At 38.5% G+C, this 12,793-nt stretch overlaps 2 protein-coding genes across 2 annotated transcripts; both read left to right on the top strand.

Annotated features, from left to right (window-relative positions):
* Positions 1-366: 366 nt before the first annotated feature.
* On the top strand, positions 367-5,812 carry LOC104414383 (glutamyl-tRNA(Gln) amidotransferase subunit B, chloroplastic/mitochondrial). Its single transcript, XM_039300657.1, is given in 15 exon segments — positions 367-551; positions 554-731; positions 733-809; positions 812-1,013; positions 1,418-1,458; positions 1,461-1,627; positions 2,377-2,541; positions 2,650-2,708; positions 2,710-2,810; positions 2,813-2,850; positions 3,389-3,533; positions 3,536-3,585; positions 4,024-4,088; positions 5,095-5,215; positions 5,342-5,812. Coding segments are annotated over 15 exon segments (1,653 nt in total). The 5' UTR covers positions 367-388; the 3' UTR covers positions 5,423-5,812.
* Positions 5,813-7,121: 1,309 nt separating this feature from the next.
* On the top strand, positions 7,122-12,583 carry LOC104414382. Its single transcript, XM_010025461.3, has 11 exons — positions 7,122-7,281; positions 7,430-7,513; positions 8,111-8,206; positions 8,310-8,385; positions 8,467-8,559; positions 8,680-8,762; positions 8,855-8,962; positions 9,163-9,300; positions 10,622-10,727; positions 11,834-12,045; positions 12,192-12,583. The coding sequence occupies exons 1-11, from the start codon at positions 7,213-7,215 to the stop codon at positions 12,258-12,260; spliced, it is 1,134 nt and encodes a 377-aa protein (XP_010023763.2). The 5' UTR covers positions 7,122-7,212; the 3' UTR covers positions 12,261-12,583.
* The last annotated feature ends 210 nt before the right edge of the window (positions 12,584-12,793 follow it).

Raw genomic sequence — 12,793 nt, 5'->3', positions numbered from 1 at the left:
CATGGCAGTATAGAGCTCTCATTTAGTTGATTTGGTGATGCCACTTATCATTCTGCTGGTCTATTTTACCCTATGACATTTCTTGAATTGTAAATATGCTGTTTTGAAATTTTGAAAGTGTGTAGACGTGATACAAATTTGTCAGAGATACAAATTTGTCGGATATGCAAATTACTCAGAGTTAAGCTTTTGGAGTATTTGATACAACTCGTAGACATGATACATCAGTAAAAAGTTTTATTTATTTATTTTGGGGTTGGTTTAGAGGGTTTGTTGAAGTTATGGACTCATTCAAGTTGTTGGTTTTGCCGACTGTTGTAAACATGCTTTATTTTTCTTGCAGGCGTGGCTCTTTGGCAACTCAGCATTGTGACATCTATCCATCAGGATGGCTTTGTTATTATGCAGAGGGATCCGGATGTATCCTCCATTGCTGAATTATGCTGCATTCTTGAGAAGAAAGAGTCACGTATTCTATTGCGCAATGAGCACTACGAAGCTCAAACAAAGAACACAAGGAAGCCAATCGACGCCAATCAAAATCTCCCCACACGAAAGGAGAAAGGACTTGATGATGTGCTAAAAGATTATGAAGCAATAATTGGCATAGAGACTCACGTACAGCTCTCAACGCTTACCAAGGCCTTCTGCAGTTGCCCTTACCATTATGGGTCTCAACCGAACACCAATATCTCGCCCGTATGCATGGGTTTGCCTGGTGCATTGCCGCCCGAACTCAAAGGTTATTGAATGCGCTGTGAGATTGGGTCTTGCTCTCAATTGCAAGTTGAACTTAAAATCAAAGTTTGACAGAAGCAGTACTTCTATCCAGATCTCCCAAAAGGTTATCAAATATCCCAATTTGATGTCCCGGTTGCTTATGGTGGTCACATAGATCTGGATCTCCCGGTGGAATTTGGTGGTGGACACAGGAGGTTTGGCATAACTAGGGTTCATATGGAAGAGGATGCAGGAAAGCTACTTCACTGAAATGGGAGTTATTCTCAGAAATTACTTAACTCTTTTTGTACTCTTTAATTGTAAGCCTTGCTTTTTACGTTATTTTGAATAACTCTTCTCCCAAAATCCATCCGGCCAAGTATTTGTCATGCCCGTGAGATTCTATTACATAAGTCATGGTTCATAATTTGGTTTATTTTCGAGTGGAAAACATTTTGAGCCCCTTTGGTTGGCAATATATGTTCAATTACTTAGGTCATGGTTCATAAATTTGGTATGTTTCACGTGGAGAACATTTAGACCCCTTTGGTTGGCAATATGTTGATAATTGTTTAGTAACTGATTTATGCACGTATTCTACCCGATATAGCTATTTTGTTGCCCGGGGCTATTTGTTCTTCTGGATTTGATGATGAGTGGGTGGTATTTATGCTAAGTGATATTGGTCTTGCATGCGGGTTGATTTAAATAGAGCAGGAGTACCATTGCTTGAAATCGTCTCGAGCCCGACATGCGAAATGGTATTGAAGCGGCAGAGTATGCAGCAGAACTACAGAGGTTGGTTCGATATCTTGGTGTCGGTAATGGCAATATGCAGGAAGGTTCACTGCGTTGTGATGTTAACATTTCTGTTCGGCCTATTGGGCAAGTGAAATTTGGCACAAAGGTAAGAATATTCTTTCGTATCTGTAATTTTGTGACTCATGATCCGTCAATTCGAGTGCAAGATTGATTATACCCGTTTAAACTTCTGAATGCATATATTTTGTATTATTATTACGTTTTCAGACTTGCATATATGACTGCCCTATCTTTTGGCATTTGGTGCAATTTTTCATTTTAAGATATGATTTTTCAATATGACTATTATATATTTATGTGATAGGCAGGTTAGTATTCTTAGGTTATTTTTCTATGGGTGAGCCAATTCAAGAAATTTAAGTAATTAAAAGGGAAGTGATATCATTGTGCTACTTCATAAGAGCACTTTCAACTTTTTTCTTCTTTTCCTGCTGTTGGTTCAGCCTAATTGTTAAGTGGATATATTGAATCCTAAGAGAGGAACTTACATTCTCAATTGAAAATCGAAAGTTATAGTTTTGCTCAAGATCACTCATAATTCGTGGTGATTATGATGGACAGCAGCACTTCCTGTTATTCCCGATGAAGGATTGTTAAAAGAACAAGAAAAGTATAGGCTAGAATTATACCTTTTGCAATCAATGAGCAAGAAAAGTACTTTCGACATCATCTCTTCAGCTGTTTATCACTGCTTGTGTATCTTTTCCTTATTATTCTCACGCTTGAGTAGATTTACTACATCTCGCTTATAATGTAGTGATCGGGAATAGAGCATTTAAATAGCAGGATTGAGGTAGTTTTTCTTAAGTAAATGCATGCAATATATTGCTAAAGTGGTTTTTGATTTTGTTTTCTTTTGGCGTCGAGATAAAGAATCTGAATTCCTTTTCTTCGGTAAATAGGGCCATTGACTTTGAGATTGTAAGGCAGGCTCTTCTCCTAAGTGAAGGTCGATGATCTGATTGTGCAGAAACTCGTCTTTGGGAAGAAGGCTCTCGGGTTCACCATTATGTTCTTTCATTTACAAGCTGAAAATTCAGTTTACGCACTCAACATTAGTGATTTCTATTCTTCATATCCCGTGCTTACTTCTTGGGCTTTGTCTAGAAAACAGTTACAATGAGGAAAAAGGAAGGACTTTCAGATTACATGATACTTTCCGAGCCGATTTGCCAGGGTTACTCTTACTAAAGATTATGTCGATAGCATTCGTAATTGTCCGCCCGAACTTCCCGGAAGTGAAGCGCGAAGGTATGAAAAGATGGGACTCAGATGCAAGACATCCTTTTCCTTGCAAATGATGTGAATGTAAGTTCTTGCTTTTTAATGCAGTCATGAAGGATCTTACTTATTGTGGCATGTTTAATGCAATTCTTTCCTAAAGCCGGACACCTCCCGTGAGCCGCCAAAGGCAAAATTATACCAGTCTAGAAAGAATGAAATGGAAGCCAGTGGCTTAGGAAGAAACACTATTTCCCATATCAAACTGACTTAATAAAGGGGGAAAAACAATATTTGATGATGTGAGTTCTATTTTTCGTTTGTTACTAAGACTCCATTTAGCATTAAATGACCAAAATTTCTTGAATATGACTTCCGATGAAATCTTGTCCATATCTTTTACCAGTTTTTCATAATTCATACTGAAGTCTAATACTTTCGAAACATATCAAGGAAGGATAGAACACACACCGGTTACCGACCTCAAATCATCGTCTCGCATGCACCGTGTTTGCTTTTGTATTTCCAATTCAAGGTTTGATCACCGGTTACCGACCTTGATTTGTACTAGTGTTTACTAGTCTAAACTCTCTCTAACATTTGTTTTGCCTTTTCACCGGTGAAGGTAGCTGAGTTTTTTGATGCAACTATTGCAAAGGGTGCTGATGTGAAGTCGGCAGCCAACCGGATAATGGGCGATATTGCTGCCTACATGAAAAATGAAAAGTTGTCCATCGATGATATTAAACTTACGCCTCAAGAGTTGGCGAGCCGATAGCTTCTATCAAAGGAGGGACTATTAGTGGGAAGATAGGAAAAGAGGTAAAACATGCTCTCATATATATATGCTTTCCAATTCTCGCACTATCTCTTAACTAATTTTGCAGTTGATAGTTCTTGTGTTCTCGGGACTTGTGCTTCTGCAACTTGTTGTGTCGGTAGAATGATTTCTCATGTCAAATACAAGAAGGTCTTGCTACAATTATGGTTGGATCTACCCTAACATGATCATGATTTTTCCTGTTATGTTTGACTATTAAATTTTGGGGATGTGTGGGAGGGTTAATTACTATTTTCTTTGACTAGTAGAACTGAGTGTGAATACCATTTTTGTTTGTGAATGTTACGTTAGTTTTGTTGGACAGATCCATCTTCTGAGTGTTTAGGATTCTGTCTTTCCTGATTAATGCAAAGGTTGGGCTGTTAGTTTTTCTCATAGAACAGATCTCAATGTTGCTATTGTCATTCATTTTGGTGCAGATATTGTTTGAGCTAATGGCTAAAGGTGGAACAAAGAAGGGAATGATTGAAGAAAAGGACCTGGTCCAGGGCAAGTTCTTTTCTCTCTTAAAATCTCGGGTCTCATTTAACAGATTCGAACTAGGGTCGAATGAACTTAGGGATGAATCTGTAATTGAGGCCGTGGTACAAAGTAACAAACTAAGCTACTCATATTTAAACCGGGCGTTCGAACAGAAATGCATGCATGCATGCTTATGTGCCAATGGTTTCGTCGTGTGTGGGTGGATGTGGGTGCGGGCGGGCATGTTTAGTCGTTAATACCTGCGTGTGTTGCGCTCGTGTGTTTGTGTACTTGTGTAGGTACCGAATAGTTGTATATTCTATGTGTGTGTGTGCATGTGTGTTTTTTTTTTTTTTTTTTTTTTTTTTGGGGGGTGAATTTGGTGTAGATCAACCAGTCTTGGCAATAGTTTGCCTTTGTGTTTCTAGTATCTAGAGTTTTGCATGTCTTGGAATTGAATGATATGTGACATTTACTCCAATTGAAACTCTCTGTGCCATTGTGATTTGGATGAGTTAATTTAGTTTGTTGCTGATAGCATTCATGGTTCTTACCATGCTGCTCTTCTATTTTGGTCCGTTTTTGGTCTTTGATGATCTGCACAAAGTTCATTCTATCCATAAGAACTAAGCATCAGTTTAAAGTAAATCTTAGAAGGCACCTTTGATGGCTTTTAAAGGTAGGTAGTGCTTCCTGGGAGATAACATGATATTGTGTAGGAGCCTTCTCAATCATCCAAGAATCAGCTGCTTCTCTGCACTTTCTTTTAGTCTTTCTTTATACAAAATTTGCGAGTAGTTTCTGGATTTTCTTTTTGGTGTATTGTGTATCACATGTAATATTTGACTTTTAGTGGTTAGTGATAATCCTGGTCACTAGGGGGCTCATCACAACCCAATTATTGCCATATTGAGATGACTGGTGTCAGATATATTCTCCACAAATCTATTACCGGAAGTGTGCATTTTCATTTTGTGTTGGAGTTGGTGTCATTACCACTTTGGATGTTTCACTCATTGCATAAAATAACAGATCGCTGATCCAGCTGAAATTGAGAAGATGGTGGACAAAGTGCTTTTAGATAACCCTAAGCAATTGGAACAGTATCGTGGAGGCAAAACTAAGCTTCAAGGCTATTTTGCCGGCCAGGTATAAGAAAGTTTGCTACCCAGGAAAAGCAGCTCAACTGTTGTGTTCTGTCCAATTTGCTACTTCAGTTGAAATTCTCATTTGCTCAATGGATGGCAAGAGATTCTGACTAGCTTTCATATGCAGGTAATGAAAGCGTCAAAGGGCAAAGCGAACCCAGGACTCCTAAACAAGATTCTACTTGAGAAATTAAATGCAAAGAGTTGATGTTTTCTCATGATTGAGTTGGTATCTATGTTGTTCGCCCCACTTGGGATGATGGGTGTTCAAAGACGATTCTCATTGGCTGCAGATCATTTTTGTGCTACTAATGCCATATCAATTTTATATCTTGAGGAAGATTACTTACATATGGGCCATAATAGTAGCCTGCAAGCTTCTCAAGTCATAGCTATTTCATGCAACGCCATGGGAGGCCGCAGGTACTGCTGAATGTCAACGTCTCTCTCTGAATCTCTGTCTCTCTGTCTCTGTCTCGCTCTGTTTTATTGGCTGCTACTTTTGGTGGTAGCCTCCAGAGGATTGGTTGACATCAAATGGGAGGTTTGACAAAAATTCTTACTCTTTGTATATCTATTGCAATAGTCTTCATTATAATAAAACCAAGATCAGTAGATTTTATTTCGGAGATCTGCCATTTTAAGCTTTCTATTGAATTCTCGGATACTGTGGTGTGTTTCTTTGGCATACAGAAACAAACTCGCATTTTTGGGATAAAGGTTGTTAGATTTTAGGGATCGGTATTCACAGTTGGCTGTCCTCGTTTTCATTGAATAACTTGGTTGTCCTCCGATGGCACTTCAAGTCTAGTGTGCAGTAGGAGCATCTTACTTGTAATCTGAAGTGGCTTATCTTCTACAACAAATAATGGAAATCGTTGCTGCATTAAATAAATCTTGTGTTGTGTTGAAAGAGGGTAACGTGAATGTGGTTAACCCAAACACGATCCCTTTAATAAACACGTCAGATTGTACAAACAAGACATGCTTGAATAAAGTGGGTTATATGACATTAGGGGTGATCATTTTCATGGTTGGTCGGTTTCGGGATCAAATCTTGGAACCTACCATATAGGTTCCAATCTTAGGTTCCAATCTTAAAAAGTTGGAATTAGGGATCGAACCGATTATACTTGGAACTGGTTGATTCCAAGCTGATTCGCGATCTACTGGCTGAACTCTGGTTTGTTTTGCAAAATACAAATTATTAATATAATATATATTTTTTAACATAGTACAAGTGAAGTCTCATTAGTTGAGTGGCCGTGTAAACTGTGGTTGGGATCTGAACCCGCCGGGCCTATTTGGAGGAAAGGGCCTGTGGGTTGGGATAGCATAAATCAGTGCAATCATTGACCGGCGTATCAAGAAAAGACAAAGTCGAAGAAACACAAAGCGAAACTTCGTGCTCAGAGGGAGGAAGTAGAAGAGAATGGGAATTTGGGGAAAATTTCAAATGAACTCTGCCTGCGTTTATGAACCGCCCTCACTTGTTACCCGCGACTTCTTCCAAAATTCGAAGATAAACACAATGATATTTGAGATTTAAATATTTATGAAAGTAATTAATACTATGAAAAATCCCAAATTATGTGTGATAAAATTACTATAAATTAATTTTTGATCATAAAAAACCTCAATTGGTATATTTGCAACAAATTTACAGCTATGATAATCGAAAGTAAAACCTCAAATTAATATACGGTAATTTAATATTAATGGAGGGTAAATATGTCATAAATATACTGAAGTTTGAGATTTTTGGTGTCAAAAATCTAGTCTGAGACAAATTTGTTGGAGGTGCACTATATATATATATATTTTTTTTCGCACGTGTCAAAGTCAATTCCTCAATTGGGCCAATGAAGTATTCGGCCCAACTAAATCCCTCCGAACCGACGTCGCTTCCTCCTCGTCCTCCTCCTTCTCCTACCAGCAAAGCGAGATCGCCTCCCCACGATCCATCGCTCGCTCTCTCTCTCTCTCTCTCTCAAAAGGATGGAAATGCGAATTCGGGGCGCTCTTCTGCTCCTGTCAATCTCTTCCTCTCTTTTCCTTATCGCAAAGGTGCGTCGCAGTTTTAGCATTCGTTCGTCGTCGCCGATTCGCGGGCGTGCGCGATCGCGTGTTTTTGTCCCTTTTCTCGATTTGCCTGCCATCGCATCGCATCGATCTACGCGCTTGCGTTCTTGAACGAATCGGTTGATTTCGCCAGGCTGAATTCGGCGGTTCTGTCTTCTTTGTGGATAGCTCGAATCACCAGTATCTTCGCCATCGATCCCCTGATGACGCTTCTGAGGTAATTCAATCATGGAGTGACGACTGACTTCGTTTTTCCATTTATGTGGATAGTGGCTTGGCGGAGGTCTAGTTGCCGCTGGATTTCGTAGATGTTGATTTTTTTGAGCTTGGTTTTACTGAGAAATCCGATGGCGTTAGGCTTTGTTCGGTTGCTGGGAGAGAAAGGGGAAGTGGAATGCAACTTTTGGCGTTCTGTCAAATCGATAAATATAATCAATATAGGCTTGATCGTCGTTATGTGCTTGAGTTTCTACTGAACAAGTAGGCGAAATTGATAGAGCGTAGGTTGAACGAATTGTCGACTCTGAACTTTGAGATGAGTCATTGTTAAGTCGAAAGTGATCTGACCATTGTTTCTTTTTCATTAGTAACTTTCCTGGAGCCATCCCTCTTGCCATTGATCTGGATGGTGGTGACTTGTGATTCACTAGTAATTAGCAAATCTGACATAATTCAGATTCTGATTAGTTATCCATCCAAAGTTGTATTAAACTGACAGTTATCTGGCTTTATTTCTTGATTTGATTAGCTTTTGTTATATATGCATGTTGGCATACATTTCTTTGACTCGACATGTCATACTCCCCTTTGGCAGTACGAATCAGTTTCGCCATCAGAAGTTGGTGCTGCAGTGTCAGTACTACTTGGCTTGGAACCCCCCGTTTCACTTTCAGAAACTGGTTCTTCCAAGGTTTGTTTTCTTCTCATTCAGACAATATGATCATTCTAGTTTCTTTCTTGATGTCTATCTTTTTAGTTAAAATGTCTTTGACAAATTTTTGACACCTTCATAGTTGAATGAGGTTCTCATGCCAAATCCGTTCGATAGACCTCGTGCTGCTTTTGTTTTGGAGGTGACAGGAGTCAAAGGTCTGGCTGGCTGTTTGTTTTCCAAGTAACCTGTAGTCTTGAGTGTTTATTTTGGCTATAACATGTCTATTTCGTTTGTAGATCTTCTTCCCTTGTTCAAATCCAATCTATTTACAAATGCCTTCACAGAGAAGGTTATATCTGGGTCAGATAAAGCTGAAATTCGACTCCCAGGTAAATTCTTTGTTAGAATGGATAAGGGCACTTTTCCAAGCAAAAAAATAAAAAATAAGGCCATCCTGCTAAAATACTCTTGGTTGTTTTTGGGATTATCATTGATTTATTTTACTGCAGAGGAAGAAGCGTTGTTAGTTTCCCTTGATGAGCCCTCAGCATCTGATTTTGCATCTCTCAGTGATGATGAAATTGGCAAATTTGTAAGTTATGTGTTCGCTTTATTTTTCTTTTCCTTCTTTCTTTGTTCTGCACTACTATGTTAACGAATGATTTAAACTCTGTATCTGTCTAGGCATCCTGGATGGGTGGATCTTATGTCACCGATATGTCAGAATCATTGAAAGGGGAATTGACTTTCCCTCTCGGAAATGGCAGGAAGATGAGTCTTCATATGTCAAAGGTCTTTTTACAGCATCCAAATATTTGAAATTGTCTGTATTTTTTAATATTACTTTATAAGTCATATTCCTTATCTTAAGTTATGATGCCTGTAAGCTATCGTATTAAATCAACTTTTTTTTTTTTTTTTTGGTGAGTTATGGTTTTGAGCTAGAATTTGCTTTCTAATCTGCAAGGGTTGCATTCTTTCTTTTCCTGCAGGAAGCAGATAGGCAATACATAGGTAGTCTTATAACTCTTGTTCATGGTGTAAGAAGGGCTAAAGATATGCATGAAGATTTTTCACAAGGCACAAGAAGACCTGCCGAGTTGATCAAAGGCTGTTTCGATGGTATTAAGGTAATATTTTACCTTCGACGTGTCTTCCTTCTTTGAGATTATCTGCGAGACATTGTTTGTAAAAGCCAAGAAGGTGCATTGCTTCATAGTGGAAGCTACTTGACATGAATTTTTTGGTATTACGTCAAAAATGGAGTTAGTGATGCACGTAGGTATACTGAAAGTGAATCTCAGGGGAGAACTTATCTTGGCTTAACGTAGAAGTTAGCTGTTTACGAAATTATTTTAGGATTGCAAAACTATTCTTGAACTGCACTTATTGATGCAATGAAGCACAAAACTTTTTAAGCACCAGGGCTTGTAGTTAGAAGTCGTCTTAATAGCTTTCCTCTTCCTCCACCTTCACTCACTGCCTGCCTTCCTTTGTTGCTACACTGTCCTCCGCTCTACCTTGCATTGATCTTCTTCTGCAGCTCTTGTTTCCTTCACTTACTGCCTTAGAAAGGAAGAAGCTTAACTCATTCAAGCCTCCTTGCATTGTCATTCTGCTCTTTGCTTGCTGTCTGGGAGCTCCATTCATCACCCCTATCATTCACCAACCCAACCCTTTCATTCATTACAGTAATACAGTTTTGCTTCTGCTCTGGCAGTTTTTGGTTTTCTCATTAGACAGGCTGTTGTTTTTAGAGTATGACATAAGATGCTATTCCTTCATTTATAATAATGAGGAAGTGTGAGTTCTTTATATACTTTTACTGGGAGTTCCCTGTTGATTTGTTGGGTATCATAGTAATGATGGAAGAATGTTTCCTTTTGATTTAAGATGGTGCTTTGATCGGGATTAAGAAAAGATTGATTTCCTGTCTCATCATTTATAAGGTGTAACTTGGTATCATAGTAATGATGGAAGAATGTTTCCTTTTGATTTAAGAAGGTGCTTTGACCAGGATTAAGAAAAGATTGATTTCCTGTCTCATCATATGTAAGGTGTAATTTGGGTGTGGCGCCAAGTATGCTTTAGAGTATGTACAAAGAAAAGTGTGTTAAACAATTCTGCTGTTCTATTATATCATGCTTGTGATGTAGCAATGTAACTTCATGCCAAAGTATGTCTGCCTGTGTATTTCTGTACTTACTATAGTTGGACGACGATGGAGTGACTGAGTTGTCAACCCCCCCAAAAAAAAAAAAAAAAAAAAAAAAAACCCTCCAATCTCTCTCTCCTCTCTCTCTCTCTCTCTCTCTCATACATGTGAGCACACACTTCAGAAAATAAGACTGAAGAAAGGGAAATGAAGCCGTCCACCATGCAGTAATGCTTTAGCCGATGTTTATTCTTGTAATTAGTGTCTTCACGGTTTTTTCACCCTTATTGGTGCAGGTCTTAAAGGAGGAGCAAGGAACTGAAGGTGTTGCTGAACAAGGATTACTTGTATTGCTTGCTACCTTGTCCAGGTCATATGATCTTTTGCAGGAAGCATACAAAGGTCAGTTTTGCTTAACTATAAGGCGACTCTAGTTTCTGACAATTTGGTGATAATAGGTCAAGTGATGAGAAACTTAATGTAAGCAAGCAATCTTCTCAGATGCTGGCATAGTTCTTGGTCTGAAACAATGTTAGTGGCATCTCTGTACACCTGCAAAAACCTCAATCCGGGATTGTCATTCCGATTTTGGGTACATAGATCATCAAAATTGGCGAATGGACCAAGCCCACCATGTATTCTTGATTTAAAAAATATCAACACAAATGTAGTCTAGGTTTGTCTAAAAGAAGACCTTCTGCATCTTGAACATAATTTAGGCTTTTGGAATCATAGAAGACAAGTTGAATTGCTAATTCTATTAGTTGATTTGATTAAAAGTAGCCAATGTTGCAGTGTTTTAAACAAATAAAGCTTAAATGAACTATTATATTCTTATATAAGATTATAACAAATGCTTGAAAGTTTACTGTGACCTGAATTAGTGAACTCACTAAGCCTTCCCTAATGTACCACTTTCACGACATGTGGTGTATTCACTTCTTGTACTGTGTGACCCCCAGCATACATGATCTATTTAGTTAACTATGACCCAAAATGAATTTTCATTTTCTTAATAATGATGATAATGAAGATGATACTGAAGTGATAATTCAAATTTGCTATTAATCTTGAGTAGGCATTCATTCATTCTCATCTATGCTTTATCTGTATAGAGTGGCCTTTAGTTTTGAACCTTTTTTTTTTTCTCAAATCTTGTGCTCAAGCACTTTTGTTTTTAGTTAACAGGGAACACTAAAACCTTTCAAAATGTTATTATAGATATGTAGATTTGTATAATGTTTTCGTTATATTTATAAAGTTCGAATAAAATTTTACGTTTTGACAGAGAGTGGAAATGAGTTGGCAATTATGGAATTTGGAAAAGAAGAAATTAGAATTCCACATTCCATATTGGCAATAGTGATTCTGACATGCATGACTGTGTTTGCCCTGGCACGCTGATGTTACGTAAATGTCTTTCAAATTTTGGTTCATAAATACTCAATGCATTTTCTGACCAAAAAAAAAAATGGGAAAAAAAACTGAATGCATACTGCAATGGACAGGGCAAATTGTTGGAGTGATTCTTTTGGGCGATGCGGCCTCTTCCCAGTCAGATTCTTTGTTAGACGTGACTTTTACTTCTCGGCCATCGGTGCGATGGTTGGCAGAAACTGAAGGCTCGGCAAATGCAACTAAAGCTGCTGAAGTGGCGTTGGTTAGACTGACTCTTGCTTGGGTAACCGGGCTTATTCTTCTTATTTCCGTTCTGTTGGGGGTAAGATTCGTCATTTTGATGTCCCGTACTTTGTTTTCCAGCTACGCTGCTGAGTACTTTTCATTGCCCAAAGCCACATTTATTTATTTATTTATTTATTTTTTTGCGGAGGTCTGTTCAACACTCTTCTTTGTGATTATGTGCAGGTCTATCTCCTTCTGAACATGCCTCTAACAAGGGACACCCTCCTGTATTCGAATGTCAAGCTTGACTAAGCAAGTGAGCGGTAGAGACAGTCATGGACATCTTCGACTTGGAGAAGATTAATTTATTATTTTATCCTAAGCCAGGCCTGTTTATACGTGTCATGCGATCTTGGTCCCATTATGCTGTATTGGAACCCCTTTCTCATTGTAGTCTTTAAGATCCCATATTAAAGGGGGTTCCTTAATTTCTCCTAGTCATGAGCGGACATTCTGTAGCTACTGGGGCTTTCTTTTTGGACCCAGAAGGTTTAGGGATTACCTTGAAGACATGAGAGATGCAATTATTGTTCATGTGTTCATTGTCTGCGTTGTATATGATCGTCGTTTGACATTGCGTGCTCTTAGTCTTCAATGCCTGTCATATGAATGTGATGCTGACTAAAATAATCTGGGCGTGGCCGCTGTGTAATTCTTCTTTTCATCATGCCTCGATTTTCTCGGAAACTACACCTCTGCAATTGGTGAAAAGATGAACTTTTATGTGGGACATAATCTGATCTAACGAGCAATGATGCGCAGTCTGTTGTGCTTGCAAATTTTGG

The sequence above is a fragment of the Eucalyptus grandis genome, chromosome 8, assembly GCF_016545825.1.
Source record: "Eucalyptus grandis isolate ANBG69807.140 chromosome 8, ASM1654582v1, whole genome shotgun sequence".
NCBI classification, from domain to species: Eukaryota; Viridiplantae; Streptophyta; class Magnoliopsida; order Myrtales; family Myrtaceae; genus Eucalyptus; species Eucalyptus grandis.
Note: the sequence above shows the minus strand (reverse complement) of the source record. Positions and strands in the feature narration are given on the sequence as shown.